Here is a 23,605-nt window from a genome sequence, read left to right as displayed (position 1 = left end):
CTTTGTTTGGCCAATACGATGTACTCTGCCAATAGCCTGTAGCTCATGTGCAGGATTTAGAATGGGTTCCACAAGCAGAACATGAGTTGCTTCGATGATGTTTAGTCCATTGGAACCAGTGTGAAGAGGCAGCAGCAAAATATTGATGTTTGGATCATATTTAAATGCAGAGAGATTCTCCTAAAAGGCAAATACCACAGCAGTGTGACAGAAGTTCTGCAGAGAACATGGGGGGCATCTCTATATTTTGAAGACATTATAGCAACTATTACAGGCCCCAGAGCAAGTCTTGCAGCCCAACTAATTCAAGACCTGTCATCCCAGAACTGATACTCCACAGACATCACGAAGGCAAGAACTTCTTGTGATGTTAATCAGTGTGTCTCATCCTTAACATCCATGCCAATGCTTCTTTCTCAAAAGTGAAGGTACTGTTTATCTCCAAAGGGTTTAAATTGTGGCTTTTTGTGATTATGATTTTTAGAATGCATTAGAGATCAACACTTCTGACAAACAAATTTGCTGCTCTTTCAGTTTCTCAAATGAAGCAATGAAGTAAAAGGATCAAAATGACTTCTATGAACTGTAATTTTCCCCACTGAAAATAATTTCAATAAAAAGATCCATTATGTACCTGAAATTTATTAATTCCATTGATTTGAGAAAAAGTCATGTTGTTGTCATACAAAGCTTTTGAAATTATGTCCAACACATCTTGCCACTGTAAAAGAAAAAAACCACACAACACAATAAAAGTAACTCGACAAGCAGCAGTGGCAACTAAAATACACTTCTTACCTTCTCTAAGAAAAAGTAGATAAAGACCTTTCAAAATACTAGCATTTGCAGTTTAAAAAAGGAGTTAGAAAAATATTTGTATGGCAGGAACCAAATCTTTCATAAAACTAACTAAGAAATGTAATTTAAAAGATCAGCTTGAATTAGAAAAAAATGGGTAGCTATCACAAAACCAGTTTTACAATATATCAAAAGCATCTGGACATTACATTTAAAAATATCTATGATTTCTAATGCTCATATGTAAGTCTAAGTGTTTGACCTTTAAGAAAACAAGCTTTTACATCTGTTGACTACAATCATTGTTCATGACCCAGTTACATGAATTGCCCTACAAATTCTCAAAACAATCACGTGGCTGTACAGAGTGATTCAACATTTTGGTTGCTAAACTAATTCCTGAAAATATTATGACTTCTTTAAACTCACACACACACAAAGAGAAGACAGAAAATAGCGATTAATACCGTTGAGAAAACTAAGGATTTAGCCCCTGGGTCTTTAAATTGAATTCTCTTCAGTGTTCGGACCACAGCTTCCACTTTGGTGGAGTGACTTCCCTTTGAAAAGTCAAAGAACAGTATTAGTAAAGTACGATACTGAACAACTCCTTCCACATTCATTGTTTTATCAAATAATGTTATATTAGGACTCTTCCACATCTTACACAAATTTAAAAATCAGCAACCTGGAGGAAGGGCAGGTTAAGCAGCACTGAACTGCTTTTATACCTCCCTTACGCACTACTATAGGATCCACGGTTTATTACAGCGTGTGCAGTACACAGAGTAACAAAGTGCCACACAGACAGAGCTGCCTAGTTCTGCAGGAGGCAGATTGGATGCCACAGCTGGGTACCTGCACCAAACATGCCAGTCAGGCCTGCTGAGGTTTAACTCAGTGGCACAATCTTGAAGGCATCTTCCAAACACATATTTAGAATTCCTTCCCTTCACACCTCTTGAAAACTGGCCATGAAAAACCCGTCTGAATGCTATTTCTGTTGCTTTTGTTTCTGACTCTGGTAACACCAAACTTATGCTCAGTACTATGAAGTCTGTTAATTATATTTAAAATAAGGAATTGGTAAATATAATTTAATTAAGTCCTAAAGGACTGCATGCTGCAATGAAAACATCTTCATATTCTGCATTTGGAAATATTTCAGTGCTTAATGAAAAAAATACAACATTCTACATCTTGTCCACTTTGACTTCTGTGCTCTTCCTTTTCCCCCTAAGTCAGGAAGAGGATCCTGAGTAACAGTTCTTTAGTATCTCGATTTCCTTCAGTATGTGCTTTGTATAATCGCAACTTTACCTAATGTTTTAGGGTTTTTTAAGAAGACCTTACTTAATTCTGTACTAGTTCTTACAAGCATAGTAATTTCAAGCTGCACTAGATTCGGCTGGGCAAATATTGTTTTATTTCTGTCTGCACCTGTCCTCTGAACATTGAATTAACGATGTTGGCTCGCTACAATGACAGATCAAATTTACTGAAGTCATGCTGCTTGCAGAATTGGCGGGGAAGCATGTCAGCAGTCAAAGCACAAGTTTGGAACCAATGCTGTGCTACTTGATCATTCATATGTTATGCAGCTAAATGTATGCTCCAGAAATACATCTAGAAGACTTTCTGCAGACTCTTTTACCAAAGGCTGCAATAAGAAGTACCATTTTATTTCCCAGGTTCTTGCATGGCGATTCCAACTCTGTGTCATGGACATAGAAATACACCAGCTTGTTTCATTACATCTGTTGCACCTGGCAGACATTAACACTGTTCCCAAAAGTCAGACAGACAATTAAAAATGCTTACATCAGTAGGTGTTATGCTCTGCAAGGATGAATGACACATTTGCAGCCCTATGGCAGCTGTCTGCCAATCATAACCAGCTTCAGTTAGGAGATCTGAGACTAACTTTTGGCATTTCCTATATATTCCAGAGCCATTTATGTGATTCAGTGATGACAATTCTTGCTAATCTGCTCTGTCTTTTCCTCAGAGACTTTTTCTGGACCTTACCATAGGTCCTTTTTCTCCCTCCTGTAAGAGAAAGCAGCTTTAGCTGCTGCTGTTGATCTTTCTACCCTTCAGACTTCCTGACTCAGGTGCTACAGATGTGACTTTGTGCGAGATCAGTCAGAAGAACTATGGCAAAGAACAGCACAATGATCAAAGTGGTCACAGTCTTTTTGCTCTCTTTTTAAAACAAGAAAACTAAGTGTGCAAACTTCTCCATCCATTACTTACGTAATATTAGACAGACTATATTAGACTTGTTATTGAACTATTGACTAAAGCTTTCATTCACAGCACAAATTATTTCAATTTTGTTCTCAGTATTTAAGGAGAGATCAAACTGATAAAAGCACTTTTGCTATTATGAGATCTTGGTTTTCAGTCTGTCTTAAAAAACGTGTTACCCCACTCATTACCCACAAACCTCAGGTTTGTAACTTCGCTGAATATCCAGATGAGTATCCAGATGAGTATTTATAAACTGATCGGCTAGTTCTAATTAATTATGGAACAGCACACATGAGAATCAAAACTACGCTGCAACAATGTCTCGGATGACAGGCTGGCAATACCCACTGTAACGCTAACCAGACACTGGAAGCTTTTACAGGACCAAAACACGCAGGGGTGCCAGTAATCTCTTTCTCGGTATAAAATGCTCCCATTTACAGTAGTCTTTTTGCATTTGACAAAGGCATTAACTTAACATGGTTAATGCCGGTACAATAAAGAACAAGATGTATATGACAACGGGGGGGTGGTGGTGGTGTGGAAAGAAGTACTGAATACTGAAAGAGACCAGAAGGACTGAGAAAGTTCAGATGAAAATATAAAAGCTGAATAAATCACAGAGTTTTCATAGATATACTGCAAGATACTGATCTTAACCTCAGTATTCTATAAAAAACATATTAAGTTAGTTATACTTTGTTAACCATCCTCAAAGGAATATGAGGTAGAAATTTTTATTTTTAACAATGTTGCTTATTTTGGCAGTACATAAACTGAAGCCACAGTAGAAATTGGTATTTTTTGTGAAATAAGAATGGGCCTTGCTCAAGATGAGAAGCAAACTCACACAGAACTAATACTTATGCTTTGCCTGAAGTTTCTGATGCAGAAGTGTTTCAAGAAAATATTACAGCCCTTTATACAGGACAGTAGATGACACATTCCTTCTGTGTTTTATTTATGAAATCTAGTTATTCTATTTATTTTTTAATGTAATTTATGAAACATATTTGAAGTTTCCTTGTTAGAAACGAGGTGACATCTCCAGACCCTGAAGAAATCTGTTAAAAAACACCTATGAAGTGAGGTCCTAACAACCAGCCCATCAAAAATATAGCCTATTTACTCCCCCTGCTGCCACATGCCATCAACTACTTCAAATCTAATAATTTGAGTTAGGAAGCATGCACTGATAAAATGGGACTCCAGTTGTCCAGAGAGGCCAACATAACTAGTATGAATGTGGTAGCACTGGCTTCAGTAGAGGCCAGCAGCCAAATCTACCCACAAGGTTCAAGGAAACTTGTACAGATACCATAGAACTCCTCGTCAGGATATTTCATTATTACTTTTAACTATATTAACCTGATCAAAACTGTATTATAATCATACTTTAAGATAGCAGTATTATCTAAATCAAAATATTACTAATACTAGTCTTTTACCTTTGCATTTTAGTCCAGAATCCTCTATTGCTTCCATAACTGCAATAACCACAGGTTTTTGGTTTAATACTAATCTATAACAGATTTGTGCAAAGCAAAAATGTACCTACGCACTACATATGTGTCAGTATTGCTAAAGACTCACGGAGATGCTGTCTCTTCCTCCATCCCTGCCTTTAACTCAATGAAAACCTTGTTAACAAGAAAAGTAACAATTAAGTAACAAGTTAACAAGAAACAGTCCAATCAAGACTGATTTCCTACACATTTGTGTCTAGAGGTTCGTTAACTATTGGCACACAAGTTACAAATAAAGTTTCCCCCACAGACTTGATCTTTAAGGTATTTTTAGTAGTAAGGGTAAAAGTCAAGCCACAGTATTTTGCCAAGCAGGAGACATACTTTATGTGCATGGCTATTTTAATAAGACTTGTAGAAAATTAATTACCTTTGAAACTCAGACTATCAAGCTGTTTGAAATTATCTAATAGGTTGCTAAATTAATGGAGAAGTATAAGATAGTACAATGAAAAGACCTTGTCTCCTTAGAAAGCCAGGCTAAAAGGAATAGACACAAAGTCACAGTGGAAAACATAGTCTTAACAGAGCTGGACAATGTCAGTGGCAAGCCTTGACAAAAAAAACCTGCCCAGGCAGGGAGCTGTTTTAAGATCAAAGTCACTCTATATTCAACAGTCATCTTCTCAGTAGGTACATGTGACCAGTCAGTGAGGCTTTAACCAAATATCAAAGTTTAAAAAGCGGATAGGCAAGAAGCACTAATGGTTTTTCTAAACAAAAAAAACCCCAGAAAGAATACTGTTGCAGAGTATCTAACTGCACAGGGTCAACATTCATCTAGAACATGGGAAAAAAGCTTACACCACACAACTAGATCAAAAGATTTTGGTATGAGCTTAAAGAATTTGGCTTCAGAACCACACTATTGATGATACACTTAAAGGGAAAAGAAATGTCAACATCACACTAGAGAAACCTTTCTCCAAAGTACAAATTCATCATCAAGAAGTTCCAATGAAAAGCATTGTTTTTGATAGATAATATTTTACGGGTTTAAACTCTTCTGTTTCCTCTACTGTGATTTGACTTATTACTGAATAATTTTTGGGTAAGGTTACTAAATATACTCAGAACCTGTTTACTAATTCAGTAGACAGAGGAAGCATAGATATAATCTCCCTTCAGGATTTTTATGTTCATTCACCCCTATAAAAAAGAAGTCACTTTTTTCCTCCTAGTTATGGTTGGTACAGCAGACAATATTACATAAATATACAAAATACAAAACAACTACTCCTTGGGTAGCTCAAGAAACATTCCAGATGACTAATCTTAAATTCAGAATCAGGATTTACGTTCTCTGGCTAACAATGAAGACTTACCAATTTAAAATATTTACATTATCCTAACAGCCTTAGAGTACAGACAGCTTTCTCAGACTACTCATTTCAAGGAAATACAGCAAAACTATGCCTCCAAAATGCCTCATCTCTCCTTAGCTACAAAAAGCCAAAATCACTACAACCAAAAAAACTAATCACCTGCATAGAAACAGCATTTATTTCTGCTCAGTGTCAAATGCTTTAAAAAACAAACAAAAAAAAAAACCACCAACCAAAAAAACCTGAAGCTCAGCAAAAGCTGTCCCTCCCCCTCACATCCCAAGACAGCATTACTTTTACAGATGTGTAATTTTGTCATCCACCTAGAAGGCCTTTCCTCAGGCACATTTAAAGAGTAGGTGTTAAAATGATATCCTCTTTCACATTGTTTCCTTTCATGTTTTGTTTCCAGAAGTTATGAAAAGCCTAAGTTAAAAAAAAATACTAAGCAAAACAAAAACCAAAAAGCCCACCTTTTACTTGACAGGAAAATGTGTATCTTTTCTTGGAGAAGAGTGCAAAAACTTTGATTACACTATAAGAAAGGCCCATCATGTCCAATTCAAAAGAAAAAGAACTCTACCAGTTATAAACAAAACTAACAATAAAAGTGAATATACTTACAAAATTGTCTGGTAGATTTGCCTGCAATAAATGCAGTATGCAACAAAACACAACACTTACACATTGCTGAAAGCTTGGGCAACAAAGCTCACAAACTACGTACCTTTACAGGGATATCATCCTCCTGATTTGCAGTTTCTGCAGTGAAGACATATGATATTTCTTTATGAGATGTTGTCTGCCTGCAAATGGCACATTTAATTGAGCTCCGGCGTGTGCCAACGCTGTACTGCTCTATGATGATAGCTACACACTCATTACAAAAACAGTGTCCACACGTCAGCACTGCCCACTATGCAGAGAATTAAAAAACAAACCAAAACAAAACAAACAGAGTATCAGTTTTGGATCAATGCGAAAGAAAAATGGTATACTAATATGTGATAAACTACATTTTCACAGAAACACTTTCACAAAACTCAGATTAAAATGGAAGAATTTTAGAATTTTTAGTACTCTAGCTGTTAAAAAGCATGGACTTCAAAGTTCTCGAGCACAGAAAGATTCACATTCCACAGCAGGTCTCTATTTATTGTTTATTTTTTGTATTTTCCCAGTTTTAAACTTGAAGACATTACAGTCTAAATTTCTATGAAGAATTATTCTTAATACATAGGTTAAGTACAGAGATTACATATTTACAATGTCTAAAAGGACCCACACATTTGCCCTCTGTAAAAATCTTTATCAATATGTTCATACTGGATCAGTCTTTATTTTGTAAGTCTGAAAGTGCTTTAATGTTTAGATCTTGTTAAGCCTTAGACAACATTTTTGGATTTAAGAAGAAAAAAGCATTTAGAACAAAGAATATTTATATTTTTTTGGCATAATGAATTAGAAACAAAAGACCATACTGCAGAAGCTGCCTTTCCTTTAGGGACCTGAAACATCTATGGGTCAGCATTGACCTTCCTTAAGAGAGAAGTAATCTGTAAATCAATGTTTTTGCACCTAGAAATAGGGGCTTACTCTGTATTTGTCTGTTCTATAGGCCATTCTAAGAGAAAAAAATAAATTAGTTTTCATGGGTCCAAGTAGCAGAAGGAATTTACTAAATGACTTATTAGCAAGTGAAAGATCTTATAGGCTTTGTAAGGTCCTTTCAACCACACAGCAATGGGATGCAAAGCATTTTAAAAGTTCCTTGCAACATGATGGCTGCTATCATCTCAAGTGGCAGTCTCAGCCAAAGTTAAAGAAAACACGAGTTTGTCCTCTCAGTGAGCTCCTCTAGCTCAGAGATGAAGCATCAGGGCAGTTAACAGGGCAAGCAACTGTTCTCTGTAAAAATCCTCTATCATCCTCAGAAGAAGAACATAGAGGGGATTTTGGAGACATGGTGCGACACTGGTTCATACTTAAACATAAAACTAACAGAAGCTAAAACACCTTAAAATAGCTACCCTAAAAAAACAGAAGTGCCAAATTAGTTTGACCATACAGGAGTCCTTTCAGGTTTTTACCTAATGCATGGTAGGTGAAGTATAAACTATGGTTTTGTACTTTATGATATAGATCAGTTTTGATTAAATCTTACTCCTGCAATTCAGGAGGTAAGTGGTGGGGAAAGAAATCCAGGCTACAAGTCTTTATTCTGTTGTTTTTTACTACTGTTTAAGTAGCTAATATCAATTTCTTTAGAGTCTATAAGAAAAGTACTATCAACAAGAGCAGTTATAGTAAAACTCTATCATACTGCAGAAGCTTATCTATTTCTTCATTCTGTTAGCTTATGAACAGCAAAGAATTTATTTTCTGACAAAAGGATGAAAGCAAAACTTCAGAGTTACAAAACAACCAGCGTTTGCAACTGTATAAGACATTATTCCAGGGCAGAGGTTGTTACATCACAGGAATGGGCCTATTTCCCTTGTTTCAATACAATGTTCGTTTAAAATCAAAGGTTGAAGATTTGACACACAACTGACTCAGACCTAGGTAAAAATGCTCTAAAACCAAAGTCTGCTGACTAAATATCTTACCTGTTTTCCCAGCTGATGTGCACAGATCGGACATGGTTCAGGGTTAACTCCCCCAGTAGTTTTATCTTGAGACTGTAAAGCAGAAAAAAACCAAACAACTTTGTGTTTCAACAAAGAAAAAGTTATTCTATATTTAAAAAAAGCTTCGAGAAAAAGGAATAATTAAGTCCTTTAAAAAAGTGTGACCAAATAAAAAAACATCATTCATGAATAAATAAGTCTATCATGAGGAGTTTAAAAAAATATGTAATTCACAATAAGTAAAAGGAGTAGCTTATACTGCAGTCCTTCAGATAGCATCTGCATCTCTACTATGGCTTTCAAAAATCCTTGTAAAGTACAAGCTTCAAACAAGAAACGCCTATTTTCTATCAGCTCTACATTGTTGTGAAAACACTTACATAGACTTAACTATGAACTATGTTTACTTAAGCAATTGTACTTACTTCAACACTGTGATTCAAATAACGTAACATACAGGGTATTTGTGTAGATTTTTTTACACGTATTTAACCTACAGACCTGCTTGTTCTTCTGTTTAAGAAGAAAAGCTCTTTGTAAAATAGGGTAGGTGGAGAGGTACATCATTTTACAAGGCTTCATTTAAGCATGGCCTAGTTAGTTTTAATGAAAGTTATAAACTATGAAATAGTTTTAGATAGTTAAAACTGTGCAATTAAGCAAATAGCTAAATTATATAATGTAATAATTAATGACTTTGCAGTAACAAAAAGAGCTTCACACTGAATCTCAACATGCAATGAATCTTTATAGAAAATACAATTTCTTTACAATGTAAGATTTAAATAAAAATGGTAGCTTTACACTAGGTAAATAAACTACATCACTTTGGTAAGAACCAAGGAACTGTAAACCTTACCTTCTCCAGATTAGTGAGATACAGAAGTTGTCCCAATTTCTTTTGAAGCTGTGATTTGGCAACTGCCTTGTCATTCAAAAGTTTCACTCGATTTTGCTCTACCTATGGAAACAGTATTAAACGCACATTAAAAAAAAAAAAAAAAAAAAAAAGGAAAATACAGTTAAGTTCCACAATAAGACTTATATTCATTTCTTGGCAAAATTCAGCTGAATAATTTAACGGGACAGCAGACAGAACAGCTCATTCTGTAAATTTAAGATGTGCTTCTCCCCAGGCAAGATTTATTATTTATTTCTTTCCAGTACCCAGTATGAACATAGTACTTCTTTACAGAGACAAAATCAATTTTAAATAACTTATTTTTAAAAAATTTTCTTTCAAATTTCATTCAATTTATCATCTATCTTACAGCCAAATAGATCCTGGAGTCTACTGTTTACACAATGTGTAAGAAACAACTAGTTACTTTCTTTGTACTTCTTAGAAGCTTTCACTTTTCATTTAACATATACAAAGATAGAAGCATCAAGCGAACTCCTTTTCTATTAATACAGCTGGTAGTGATGTAGTTATTAACACTGCAGAAGAATCAAGCACCCAAAGGATGAAGGCTTTGGTGTTTCTTTTATTGTTGCAAGCACATAAATCATAGACTTTGTTAAACATTTGTTAAGCAAAGTGCTCCATTTTTAACATTGCTTTAATACACACACAACGCATCTATTTCCCTACAGAAATAAAAGAAGCAATTTTATCTAATGCTGAACCTTACTGAAAAAAAAAAAGGCACAAAATGTTTCTATTGAAAACATTTCTGTCAGTGAGGAAAAAAAAAAAAGATGTTAAATCAACACAGCATTATTTTATGTTCATGAACAGACAGTGTCTGAGAGGACACTCAGAAATGCCAAGATACTGAAAAAAGATTTGTCTTTTAGGTATTCACTGCTGGTTTTCAGGTCCTTGTGGAAAGTAGCAACAAGGGTGAGAAAATAGGTCAACTTAATTTTCCACCCCCTTGGAAAACTGGCCAATTGTAGAGAAAGGTCCCAGAGCCATTCACCTGCTGCTGAGAGGACAGCAGCCTTTTGGAAACACGCCACACTCTTATGGTCAAAGGGCTCAAAAAAAAAAAATCAAAATAAAACTTACAAGCTCAAAAAGGCCCATATGCTGAACATAAAAATATATAAGAACTGTTTACTCCACCAAGGCTTTCTCAAATGGAAACAGAAGCACACTATAGACCTCCTATATAGATCTACATGCAAATTTTTATTTTTGTAGGAGGTAGTTTCTTTCAGAAAAACAAACCTAAGTAAAACATTTATTTGCTGCCAAGTACTTTACCTCATGTGGTTCTATGATGTGGAGAACTGGTGGATTTGGTTTTGGCTCATCAGGATGACGCACTCTCAGCCGTTCTGTAGCCATTGCCAGCTCATCAATAGCAGACACATGATCCCTCAGTACCATCCAATATTCATGAAGCAACTGTAAAAAAAGCCTCCACAAATCAGTAGCAGAACTGAGTTGAGTTCCCTTTATATGACTGCCATACCTTGTATAAAGTGAAAACTTTTTTGGAGTAAGAGTTAATATTTCTTTACAGTAATTCAGCCACAACAACAAATGGTGAAGGAAAACAAACAGTATGGAGATCATCTTGCCTGCTTTCTTTTCCATCCTTTTATGAACAACTATAAATAGCTGTCTCTCATTTCTTCTACAACTATTACAATAAGCAATGCAACTACAAGTTCAGAACCAAATGGCTTGTGAAACTAAGCAAATGCTGAATAAGGAAAAATGATGAAGCAATTTTGAACAGAAAGCTATTATAGTACTGAGACTGCTCCTTAAAGATGAAATATGTTTTAAAAAAACATTAACAGCTTGAGTGGTCTTGACAAGAGCACAGATGAGCACAAAGTGAAGATAACAGTCTCAATTTACCCAAGAAAAAGTAAATTCTGGTTTTCTACAAAAGAAGTGGCTACAACTGGAAACATGCTACACATATAAACTGACATTATTTTTAAATTACCAGTAATACTGTTAATTAGTTCTTCACAAGCTTTCCAATATTTGCATATTATATAAAAAATCTGCAGTGATCTAACTGAAATTCAGAGACCTCTTTTGCAAATGCCAAAAGTTACTATTTGTCGATTTCTGATTTTTTAATTGTGAAAACTGTAAAAGCCTGGGAGAAAGATCACAGAGGTGAAACACAGGTATGTTCTACTGAAGCTTGTTTGTGTTAATTAAAAATGAGAAGGAGAAGCATTCAAGAGAAACACTTTTGATTACACCTAAGCTGTAAGACAGGATGAGACCCTTGTATGCAAAAGCTCTTGCCCCTTCTCCATCACTGGTATGTATTCACTGCAAGGACACACAGACACACAACCATGCACGGAGAAAGCTGCAGTGCACTCCTGTAGTTCTCTCTGATTCAAACAACAGAAGACTAATTATTTCAGGTTACATTGTGTAGTAAAGAAGATCCAAGAAATAAAGCAATAGTGAAAGGTCATCTGTAGCTAGCATGAGACTGAAGATAAACTCAAATACAGAATGGACCAACATTCGATTTGCTGAGTCTTGCTACATTCTGATTTAACTAAGCTGACAAACATTTAATTATAGCTGTATACTGTCTTAATAGATGCAATTACACTGCTTACTAATCTGCTTAGTAACTAGTATACCTTTTGGAAACTCTTAAATCATATATAGACAATTTTAAATCAAATCCTGTAATAAGCACTGTGAAAATGCTTTGTGTAGGTAAACCCTAATTTCAGGAATACAACTTAAATTTGTTCATATTCAGCTTAAAGTTGCTTATATTACATTGAATGGGCTACACAATTGTTTTGTCACCATCTCATTTACTGCACCTTGTATTCCTTTTTCCACGCTTCAAAGAGTTCTAGAAATATGCTGCCTTCTTCAGTTAGCTTAACATCCATTCGGTGAGCTTTGGCAAAGGAGAGAATTGCTTTCAATGCACGTTCAGTTTCACTGGTTGCCCACAGTCCTCTACTTGTAGTGGGCAAACGGTCATCAACGAGCCCTTCTTCATCTTCTATCATCTCCTCAAATATTGCCATTTGGCCTGTAACACTTAAAAACAAACCCAACATGATACTTACCACTCATTTTCTACTTTTGCATCCATTACTACTTATTCACCATATATTTCAGCCTTCTAATATTTGATTAAAGGATAAAACAAACCAAGCAAATATAAACAACTGGTTTATTACTTGATATCCCTAAAGATTTCTTTGAACACAGTGACCTCAGTACCTGTAATGAAATCACTGTACAGGCCATTTTATAAGCTCATAGTCATGAGTAGCTTTTGTGAAGGCTTATACATCTTAATTATCTTCTAGTAGTTATTAATGATTAATGTCACATTCATTTGGAAAAAAAAAAAGCAATTCTGACTACTTAAATCAGCAAGAGTTGCAGTTAAAACTCTGATGCAAAATTTGCTGTGTATTGCACTATTTAAGAACACTACAGCTTCCCAGTTCTCTCCTTGACAAACAATGCTAATTCAGAAATACACTAACATTTCCTAATGATTCCAGCAATCATTACGTAAGAGAGCTTGCACTGGTAAAGACTTTTCAAAATGTTTTCTCAGTGACCTCAAGATTTTTGAATCCAATTTTGACATGGTGAGGGCTATGAGAGACGAAAGTCAAAGAGAAACCATATATAGGGCTGTAATCTATACCTCTCAGTACTGTTCACTACGCATATTTCTCTCACACCATATGTGGGTGCAGCCCTTCTTCCAGCTCACAGCTGCAGTCATGTCTGAAATCTCCTCTCTCACTGTGGCTTTTGCCAAATTTTGTTACTTCACGAGTTACACAGAATTAAAAAAAAAAAAAAAAATGAATGAGTATGGTATTATACCATTTGCGACCTGACTGCAAACATTTGCACAAACAGGAATATGTGTTTAGTTAGTATACTTGTATTTATACATCACTTTCTGAACACTTCAACACTTCATTTCAAACGTATGGTCATATTACAGCAGCTTGAGAAAAAGTGGCAAGTGTTTGTTCCTTGTACACTTTTTCTTTCAAATGAAATTTACACAGAAAATTAAATCTGACTAATAAAATTGCTATCAAGGCCACTAGCAAGAAGTTGCTGTAATTTGACCATAAAGTTATTTAAGAAAACTTAAAGTATAAAATACAAAACAATCCAACTTTCACATTTTTTAATAGTGAGAAGTATAAAAAGCTATGAACTTACGTATGAGAAAAGAGCTTTGACTCGTATTCTGTGAACAACTCATCAGCCTTACAAAAGACACAGCTGCAATACAGAAGATTGAAAACAAGCACTCAGTATTTCATCAAAAACCAAAGCAATTCCTATAATTCCCGATTCCAACACAAAAACAACCCCAAAGTCGATCAAAAAGAACCATTTAAGAGTTATGTACACTCAATGTAATAACTGACAGGAAAAGGTTTTGTAAGAACAAAACCAAGGTAAGGGTCATGGTCCTAACAAATAGCTACCTGTGATATCTGCGTGCATATAGACCCTGAATATACAAGACTTTAATCTCTTCTTATTTCAAATGAAGAAAAACTTAATAATACACCTCTAAAGCATGTTTTCTATTTTCAAGACATACTTGTTAAGTGGAAGTCTAACAGGTCGTAAATGGCAGATGGTGGCAGCCTCAATGACCTGCTTAGAGGGAGGGCCTTCCAAGTTTTTCACCGCTTCTCTTACAATCTTTTGGAACTTCTTCACGTCCTCCAGCTGGGTTGTGAGCAGGTATTGAAGGCCTCTGCAGTCACGGAATCTGATTTAAATGAAAAGGGAACTAATTGCACACTGAAATACCAAATCAAAACTTAATTCAGTATTTTGAAGTAGAAGACAGATAGCTAAACGGCAATGCAGGACCACATAAGAAGTTAAAAAATAAATGCTTATTACTACTACACATAATACTAACTGTTAGAAATCATTCTATTGTCTCTCCTGAGATGATGCCTGGTATCTCTAGGATAGAAAGACTCTTTCCAAGACTTGAGAGATGCGATTGAATATTAGTAGTCAACACCAACTGAAACTTTCTAGTCCACAATGCAAATTTACAAAAGGCAAACAACTACATACACTTACAGTCTTATTTGAACCTGTTGGCCAAACTGATTTTCAATGCATCTGTGCAATTCACAGCAGACACATGCACCCATCACAAAAATATACTGCATTTTGCAAGTTAGCTTTCAAAGTTAAAGTTACTAAATGGACATGACAATGAACTATTTTTCTAAAGTCTAGATGTCTCTCTTGATTGGAGTGGGAACATGAACACCAGTTAAGCACTTCCCGTATTGTGTTTCTCCCCTGAGCAGAGGTCTCTTGCCGAGAGTGCAGCCTTCAGACAAGGCCTGGCATTCATACACAAGACAGTGTACTACAAAACTGTGGTTCTACCCCATATGGAAAGTTTGATCCATAATATCGCTTTTGTAAAACGTGGAGAGACAAGCACAGGTTTAACAACACTACTAAAGTCTGTAATTTAAGATGACCGGCTTAGGCGGTATGTATTTTAAAATAGACAAGTTTGGCTAACCAGGTAGTCTGAAAAATATATGTAAATCGCAATCAGTCTGTTGTCAATACTATCGGTTGCCAAATATTTCATATTTATTAAAATCTCCCACTATACCAACCATCTCTAATGCTCAACTAGAGATAAGGACTAGTTGCTTCCACCACTGACTAGTAACACTTCATAAGACACTTTTTTAAGATTTTAATGCATATGTTAAAAAAAATTAAAAGGAAATAAGTTTTATCCCTATTTTATAAAATAAATACTGGTATTGAAGATCACTTTTGCAAACTTACACAACCTATAAGCAGCAACAATTTAAAAAGACACATCCTAAATAGTGATTTTCAAGCGATGAAAAAAAAAAATCCAGTACAATACAAGCAAGAGTATAGATGAATGCACAGGCATATGAGCTCAGCATGAACATGCAAACAACCCTTTCCTCAAATTAATTTTGGCCAGAACAAGATGCCATCATTCTCAAACAACACTTAACCACAAAATGTTCACATCAGACTCGCAGCTGGATTGAGGTTGGAAGGGACCTCAGGAGGCTGTTTTGTCCAACCCCTCTCCTCAAGCAGGGCCATTTAGAGCTGGTTGCCCAGGACTCTGCTCAGACAGCCTCCAAGGATGGAGGGTCCACAACTTCACTGTGCAATCTGTGCCAGTGCTCAGTCACCCTCACAGTAGAAAAGTATTTCCTGATGTCCAGAGGGAACTTCCTTTGTTTCAGTTTGTGCCCATTGCCTCTGGTCCTGCCACTGAGCACCACTAAAAAGAGCCTGGCTCCATCTGTTTTGCAACCCCCCTTTAGGTATTTATATACAGTGAGAAGATGCCCCCAAACTGCTGAACAGAACCACAGCTCTCTCAGCTTGTCCTTATACAAGAGCTGTTCTAGCCTTTTTGTCATCTTCTTGGCCCTTTGTTGGACTCTCCGTAGTATGTCCATCTCCTTCTACTGGGGAGCCTAGAACTGGACACAGCGTGCTCCAGATGTGACCTCACCAGCACTGAGTAGATGGAAAGGATCACTTCCCTCAACAAGCTGGCAACATTTTGCCTAATGCAGTCCAGGATACCATTAACCTTCTTCACCACAAGGGCACATAGATGGCTCATGGTCAACTTGGTGTCCACCAGAACCCTCCAGGTCCTTTTCTACAAAGCTACTTTCCAGCTGGGTGGTCTCAATATCTATTTTGAGCAGACAGAATTTCCTTCTTCCTTCTCAGCATAACTCTGAGTTTTGAAGAAAGAAGATGTAAGGATTTGTTTAACATAATTCTGTTGAATAGTCTAAATATTGAAAAGTAAAAGCTGTGCTTACTTCCAGCAGGGCAAGGTATTGCCACCTTTTTGGATCTTGTCAACAGAGTAGCCATACTGGAGGATTTCTCTTTACATATTTAGTTCAAATCTGTGCATATTTAAAGTATTTAAATATATACATACATATACACATTTTATACACAGGTTACTCATATACATATGTATATGCATTTATATACACCTAGGTTTTTATATATATATATATATATATATATATATATATATATAAAAACCCAAAAAGAAGTATTTAACTAAAAAAATGATTCAGAAAGACTGTATTTAAGAGTATAAGGATTGTTCATGTATCTGAGAAAACTGCCTGAAGTTTAATAGTCTCCCTTTTCTGTGACAAACTTATGAAGCTGAAGCACAGAATGTACAAGAGGAGGCTGGGAGAAAATGCTTTATTCAGCCTTAAAATAAGATTGGTCAGGTTAGACCTTATTGCTGTCTACATCTACCTAACCCGAAGGCACAGAGAAGTCTGAGCCAAACTTTTCTCAAAGGTGCTTGACAAAAGGACAAGAGACAATGGACAGAAGATGCAACACATATTAGCTACATTGAAGATTATTTTTTTTCCACAAGGTGGGTTAAAGACTAGAACGGGCTTCACACAAAGGCTGTGAAATCACCCTCATTGGAGATACCATAAACCCAACAGAACAAATCCCTGTGCAACCTGTTTGCGCTGAATCACTGAGGATGGGCCTGGATCTATTGGCTGGAAGTCAGTCTAGGCGATCAATCTCGAGACATCCCTTCCAATCTGTCATTCTATAACTGTACACAACAACAGTGGTACTGTTGCCTCTAACATAAATCTAAGCCGAAATTCTTTGCTCAGAAAAACAGTGATGCTATTTTACTCTACTGCACAATGATTTTCTGTTATTGTCTGTCTACTTGCCATTTAAGCAAGTCAATTTCTTTTAGAGGTTACTCAATTTTAATGCAATTAACTTTGAATCTTTCTTGCTCAGCAGTTGCATGAGTACAGAAGACTGCAAAACCACAGTAGATAATAAAAAGGAACATTTTAAAGAAAGCTTGTCTAGGAGAAAACTGTAGTTCTCCTGCTTTTCTTTCCAAGTCTTCTATCTAGTTATGCTTTTGGAGGGACTGTTTTTGGAACTTAATTGCACCCCAGACGCTCTGAAGCAAAAATTCCTGCTATTTAATTGCAACTGTTAGCACAAATTCATAAGAGGACGTGAGCAGACTTAACTGTATTCATTAGCCTATTTTAGCTATTCTCTTACTTCTCTGCCATGGAGAGTTTATTAGTCTGCTGTTTGTAGTTGCACGTTATTTCGTTTTGCACACGTTGAACAAGCTCCTCATCGATGGCATATTGTATTGCTGTCTGGATGACATCCAACCACCAAGGAGAACCTGAATGTATCTGTACGCAAAAGAACAGATTTATCCATGAACATTCAACAAACAACCAATTTACTCATTGCAGCAAAGATTTACACTGCTCTTTAGACCACACAAACACAGACTGGTAAATTTCACGGAAAGAGGAAGATGACTATGTTTGAAAAATATCCCTTTTCCTGTGTAATTTTCTACACTCCCACCTAGTTCTACTACTTCAAATTGCTTCAGTAGAGTTAGATTCACTGAGGCCATTTACAGAGCATAGCCACAGAGATACTGTAATCTCCAAGTTTCTCCTTCCTCTCTCCCTCTCAAAAAGAGACAAAAGGATCATTTAATCATAGAAAGCAAGGTCTCTGGGAAATCAATAGAGCAACACTGAAGTGACCCTGTAATTTTAAAAGGTGAAAGCAGATGCAGAAGTTTACTTCCTCATGGGCCATTTGCCTCATTTCTTCATTATTTCTTTAGAATCATGCAAATGACAAGCAGCCTTTCATCTCAAGTGTTCACCAATTCATTAAGGGTTTGCACCTTCCCATGAAAACTCAATCATCATATTGACTAAACACAATTAAGCCTTAAGCATAATGACTAAATGCACATAAAAGACCAGTTCATTTGAAAGTAACAAACACCAAACCCTATAAAACTTATTTACCTAAGTTACAAGTGAAACACAGTTAATATAAAAATCAAGCATGGTGTTAAATTTTACTAGAATCATACCACCATGTATTTCTATTTTCAGTCATCTGTTCATCAAGTATTGTGTGCCTCTTCATGTGGGGAACATGGAATATGTTTTGGGGCTCCATGTGTGTGTGTTGACAATGTGCATGTGCACACTGCCAAAATGTTTATTGTCTCTAGAACTGCTAGAGATAATAAATGGCTGGAGTTCTGGATAAACAGATGAAAATATTTAAGAAAACCTCAAAATTCAAAGACTAAATACATATAAGAGGTACCTGCCTTTCTCTGGAGCTCTCGAATGGTCTGAAGAACTGGCTGCAAGGCTTGATGGGCTTCCGCAACTTCTGCATTGGATTTACTCATATAATGCTGTCGAAGTTGTTCTGCCTGTATGGAAATAAGACTTTAAATTATGCACAACTCATATTTATGAGGAATAATTGAAAATGTAAAAAACGCTCCAGCTGCCTTAATGTTTTAAAAATGGCTAGCTGCTTACATGCTACCCACTTTCATTCGTAAGCAATATTTAGCATTATTTTTTTCCTCTAGAATCTAGCCCAAAAATAATTTAAGACAAACAAAGTGCTAACTATGCAATTTTGCTTCTGGACACACCCAAACACAATAGGAATACACTGTATTACAAAAAGGAACTGGAATTTAACTCATAATTCTTATTCTCTGTACATTAAAATATATTGTGCTGAATAAGTAAACAAAAAGATTTTAGAACAATCTGAGAACAGGACAATTTAACTTACCTACATATAAAACTTATCCATGAAATAACAAGAAAGGTTTAAATTTCATTATTTTTAGATGCATCAGATATAATTTTTTCATTAATGTTACTTCTGACAGTGAAAACCTCTCTTGGTTTGCAGGTCTCTCCACAATAAGATCAACACCAGTTTATTTGATATTTTAAAAACTGATAAACAAATAACTTTTTTTTACAAGTAACATGTACACACATATGCATCTTTCACAATTACATTCTGATTTCATTAGATACCTTTACTTTGTGCATTCTAGGGTGTGTTTAAATCTTCCTTTGTCTGCTACTATCAAGATAATTATGCACATAGTAAACCTGAAAGCTGTTTAATGTTATTTCTTTAGTTAAGAGAAAATGTTGAAAAAAAAAAAAGTGCTCTTCAAAATACATTTATATAAAAATGAACAATGTTTACCTCTTCTGCAAGTCGGCTATCACGTAAAGTTGGGGGAATTCCTGGGTGCTTTGCCAGCAACAATTCCATCAAGTTGTGAGTAGAATGAAGTCTCTAGATATGCACAAAGTCAACAGTAATCATGAAAAAATACATTGTGATATCTGTGACAGGAAGAGTTTAAACAGCAATGAAAACATATAGAAAGAAATTAGTATTCATTTTAAATTAGCTTTATTTTTTTTCTCTGTCAATCTGGAAGCATCTTATAAAGAAAACAAACATTCTTTTCCTCATTTTACTGAGGTAGGAAATGAAACATTAAAAAGACCTTCTTCAACACCATAAAAGTAAATCAGCAGGCAAGTGTGACACTAAGTCATCAGATTCTGTCCTGTACTCAGCCACCTGATTAAAATAGTCCCTGATTATTATGGAAAATAAGATACTTATCTAAGACCAAATTCTGTTGTAATATCTTTCAGAATATTAGAAGGAGAAAAATTGCCTAGTCTGTCTGAAGCAAAATAAAGTATAGGGGAAAAAAAAACCAGCTCTTGAAATCTTCAACAATTTTTCATATTTTAAATTTTTCTGAAATTAATGATGACGAATAAATGTGACTTTTTTTTTTTTTAATTATTTTTAAGGGAAATAAACTTGATTGTTAATATAAGGCAACCCTATTCCTCTTCCCTAAGCTCACCCCACATTTCTCAAACCAGACCCCTAATGTTATGCTGCCTGCATACATCCCACAAACTCACACTAAGGGCACAAGTTCATGATGCTGGAGGTTGTTCTCACCTCCTGGATTCACTTCACTTCTGCCCTGTTAAAACCTCAGCCACTGAGGGACACTGGCCAGCAGTGGTTTGTCAACATCTTATAGAGCTAAGTGTACACAACTGGGAAGTACTCAGAAGTGCTTTATTACACAAAGGCAATATTATGCAGTGTACATTTTGAGAAAGAAAATTGCTTTATTGGTTTGCATAAACCAGTAAAACAGCTTAATTAATATCTTGTTATGAGTAGCTTAACAAGTTCATGCTGATATGGCTACACTAAGCAAAAAATGCTTCTGGGAAGTCACAAAGGAGAAGGAAAGATCAAAGAAACAAAGCCATCAGATGACCTCATGCAAGATAGTAAAAGAATGAGTTAGTGAAGAAAGCAAAGTAAAGAAATAGACAACTGATCACTTCTTATTTATCTGACTTTAACATTTTAAATATCTCGTTACACTTAAGAGAATTTTGGTCAATTTAGAACTGATATTTCTTGAAATATAAAGATTTTAGAGAACCACTGGGTTTTTTTAATCAGGAGAATATATTCATATTTTAAACACAGTATTCAAAGCATATTAATGTATTTCTTGAAGAGAAAATTCACTTTGATCCTTTTTGATGTTTTGATGCCCTTTCAGAGAACATCCTCTGCAGTGCAACAATTTCATTATTCTTTATCATTTAGCACGTTAGTATTATTCTTGATGCAAATGCAGCATCCTGTATTTGCAGCATGCAATATAGTACCACTAATGTGGGCAGTCACAGTGGGTAGATACAAGTCTAGGAATTCAGCTTGTTAAGTTTATCGCAAAACAGCAGGTGGAGATCATGCACTGTTTCTGGGATATCACAAAGACTCACAAGGAAAAGTTTCTAGAAATACAGTAGGTTTTTTTTTTTTAAAAAAAAAAAAAAAGGAAATGTGAAGGTCACTGGACAGATTCCTGTCTAAAGTTTGTAATAATAACAGCAAGCTGGAAGAGTCATTCAGCACACCACTGGGAGGAATAAAAGACTGACCTGCCAAATTAAAACTAAAGCATTCCAGTTCTTAAATATATCTCTTTATATTTGAATGCTTACTCACTTGCAAGGAATCTGTTTTGAGCTTTTCTTTGTGCTCTTCAGATGATCGTAACACTTCTCTGTACAGCTCTGCAGCCAATGCATATTCTCCTGAATTAAAAAACAGTAACAAAAACATATGCATATTATATTGGTTTTTAAATGTACAAACAGCCAGGAGAGGCCATCACTCGTAACATACTAAGATGGCTTCAGAGAGGCTGTACAATATTTGCTCGTATTTAAGCAAATCTTCCCTATTCATTCTTCCACTCAGTGCCCTCCCAAAAACCCAACTGTTAAAAGACAGGGAGTATTATATTTTACAAAGACTAAAGCAGTTTCCAAATTACATATCTCTTGTGACTCCAAGATCTGTAGACTTCTTGATCTTAAAATATGTATTCACAGTTGCTTAAGTTCAAAAAAATCTCACATGTTGCACTAAATAAACATCATCTACATCTCACCGCAGTGATGTGTTACTAAATTTGCACTGCAAATACATGATTCACTTTCCAGTGAAAGCAATGAAAGTTGTGTCATACTTCAAAAAATGCAGAAATGATTAAATACATGCAGCGAGTATAACTACTGATGTAAGCTCCTAACATCACAATCGCTTCTCAGAAAGTAGATTCTATAAGTTTAAGAAAAAATACAAAATTTAAGCTGCATATGGAAAAGCAGCAAAAAAAGCCCCCAAACTAATCCATTTTTGCTTTATTTTCTCAACTTATGGAAAATTATTTAGCCAGCGATAGTCTAAGATGACTCTTCAAACACAGAGAAGTACAGGAACATGAAACTAAAGACAGATAACAGGGTAAAAAAAACCCACATCTTCCTACCTATCTTGAAGTGTAAACAACTATTTCAACAAGATTCTTACTTTGAAACAGTTGCCAGTTGCAAGGGTGTAGTCCTGCAATATACTATTCCCATTACTAGTAACAGGACAAAAGCTATGTGCTGATTTTGCAAGGCCTCAAGCTTGAGACTTGTCAGGCAACCTTCGAATTTTTTCTGACCTGCCTAGATGTCTTACTTGGCTTTGCTGTGACAGCAATTTCTCTGATTCACTAGGTGTTTATGGCTAATTTTTTTTAAACTCTTGTTTATCTTTGTGTGGCACAATCACAGCTTTACGTAGGTAACAGTAACAAGCAGTTACTCTACATAGAATGACATATTTACAGCTAACACCATGATGTAGTGTAGAGAAATACAGGACTAGTAACAACAGCAGAGGCCTTGGAAAGTAAGAGATACAGGATGCAGTGTAGAGGAGTACAGCCATGGGATGCTAAGAGATCGTGCACAGGCTTGGCAGCAAACAAGGAAGCCATGGCTATAAACAACTCACCCATAGTCAAAGAAATGCAGACCTAGAGCTGGACAAAACTGCTTTTAGGGGCAAAGAGAACAAAGAAATAGCATGTAACATTCATAAAACGTATCATGTACACTAAGTGTGGTGTTAAGGTGGAACTGCAGACCCATGAAGAAAGAGAAAGGTGTGCTAGCAAACATAAAAAGACCCTCATTGGATCCTTCAGGGAGAAAGAAGAAACCATCAACACAAATATTCCTCCCAATGAAGAGCTCCAGGTGGAGACAACCAGCCATAGCACTGCCACCACCAGTATGAAACCATTGACCTCAGGACCCAGAGAGGCAGCAGAAAGGTGAACATAAAAGCAGGACAAACAGTAGAAACAAGTAAGCATGATAATTATTAGTTTTTCACCTGTAACAATTACATCTGGACTAATAGCAATTCAACTTTTCACCTATACTAACAATAAATTAGTGATTTTACTTGAGCATAAGGCGCACTTCCTCTTTGCTGATAAAAACGACTGAGTATAACAGTAATGCTGAAAGCAGGGAGGGAAGTTATAGACCAGAACTCTGCCTCAGTCCTGCTTTGTTTCTCACCAGATGCGACTTTCACCAATTTGCTTTTCGAAAAAGGCCAAACTTAATTTTTGCTACTAGTGTATTTTAAAAGTATGTAATCGTACAGAAATCTTTAAGAACTTAATTCTACCTGAAAAATTTTGTTAATTCTGCCATCACAACAAAGTATTTCAAACCTACGAACTACAGACTAAATATAATCTGA

General features: G+C 35.8%; 1 protein-coding gene across 5 annotated transcripts in view; it reads right to left on the bottom strand.

The window, feature by feature from the left end:
* The window catches only part of SHPRH (SNF2 histone linker PHD RING helicase), a 50,952-nt gene that overhangs the window by 4,521 nt on the left and 22,826 nt on the right, over positions 1-23,605 (bottom strand). For 4 of the 5 annotated variants that reach the window (XM_080342633.1, XM_080342635.1, XM_080342636.1 and 1 more), the window contains 14 exons: positions 21,500-21,588; positions 19,637-19,729; positions 18,720-18,827; positions 17,621-17,763; positions 14,079-14,252; positions 13,688-13,750; positions 12,301-12,526; positions 10,745-10,888; positions 9,392-9,493; positions 8,512-8,583; positions 6,630-6,818; positions 1,266-1,358; positions 635-721; positions 2-180 (listed from right to left, as the gene is read on the bottom strand). In XM_080342633.1, the coding sequence (XP_080198759.1) occupies positions 2-180; positions 635-721; positions 1,266-1,358; positions 6,630-6,818; positions 8,512-8,583; positions 9,392-9,493; positions 10,745-10,888; positions 12,301-12,526; positions 13,688-13,750; positions 14,079-14,252; positions 17,621-17,763; positions 18,720-18,827; positions 19,637-19,729; positions 21,500-21,588 (1,762 nt within the window). Of the gene's footprint in view, position 1; positions 181-634; positions 722-1,265; positions 1,359-6,629; positions 6,819-8,511; positions 8,584-9,391; positions 9,494-10,744; positions 10,889-12,300; positions 12,527-13,687; positions 13,751-14,078; positions 14,253-17,620; positions 17,764-18,719; positions 18,828-19,636; positions 19,730-21,499; positions 21,589-23,605 lie in introns of those variants that run through there. The other variant, XR_013922020.1, reaches the window with a different exon arrangement.

This window comes from Nesoenas mayeri (genome assembly GCF_963082525.1).
Source record: "Nesoenas mayeri genome assembly, chromosome: 3".
NCBI classification, from domain to species: domain Eukaryota; kingdom Metazoa; phylum Chordata; class Aves; order Columbiformes; family Columbidae; genus Nesoenas; species Nesoenas mayeri.
The sequence above is the reverse complement of the archived record's forward strand: the minus strand, read 5'-3'. Positions and strand labels throughout refer to the sequence as shown.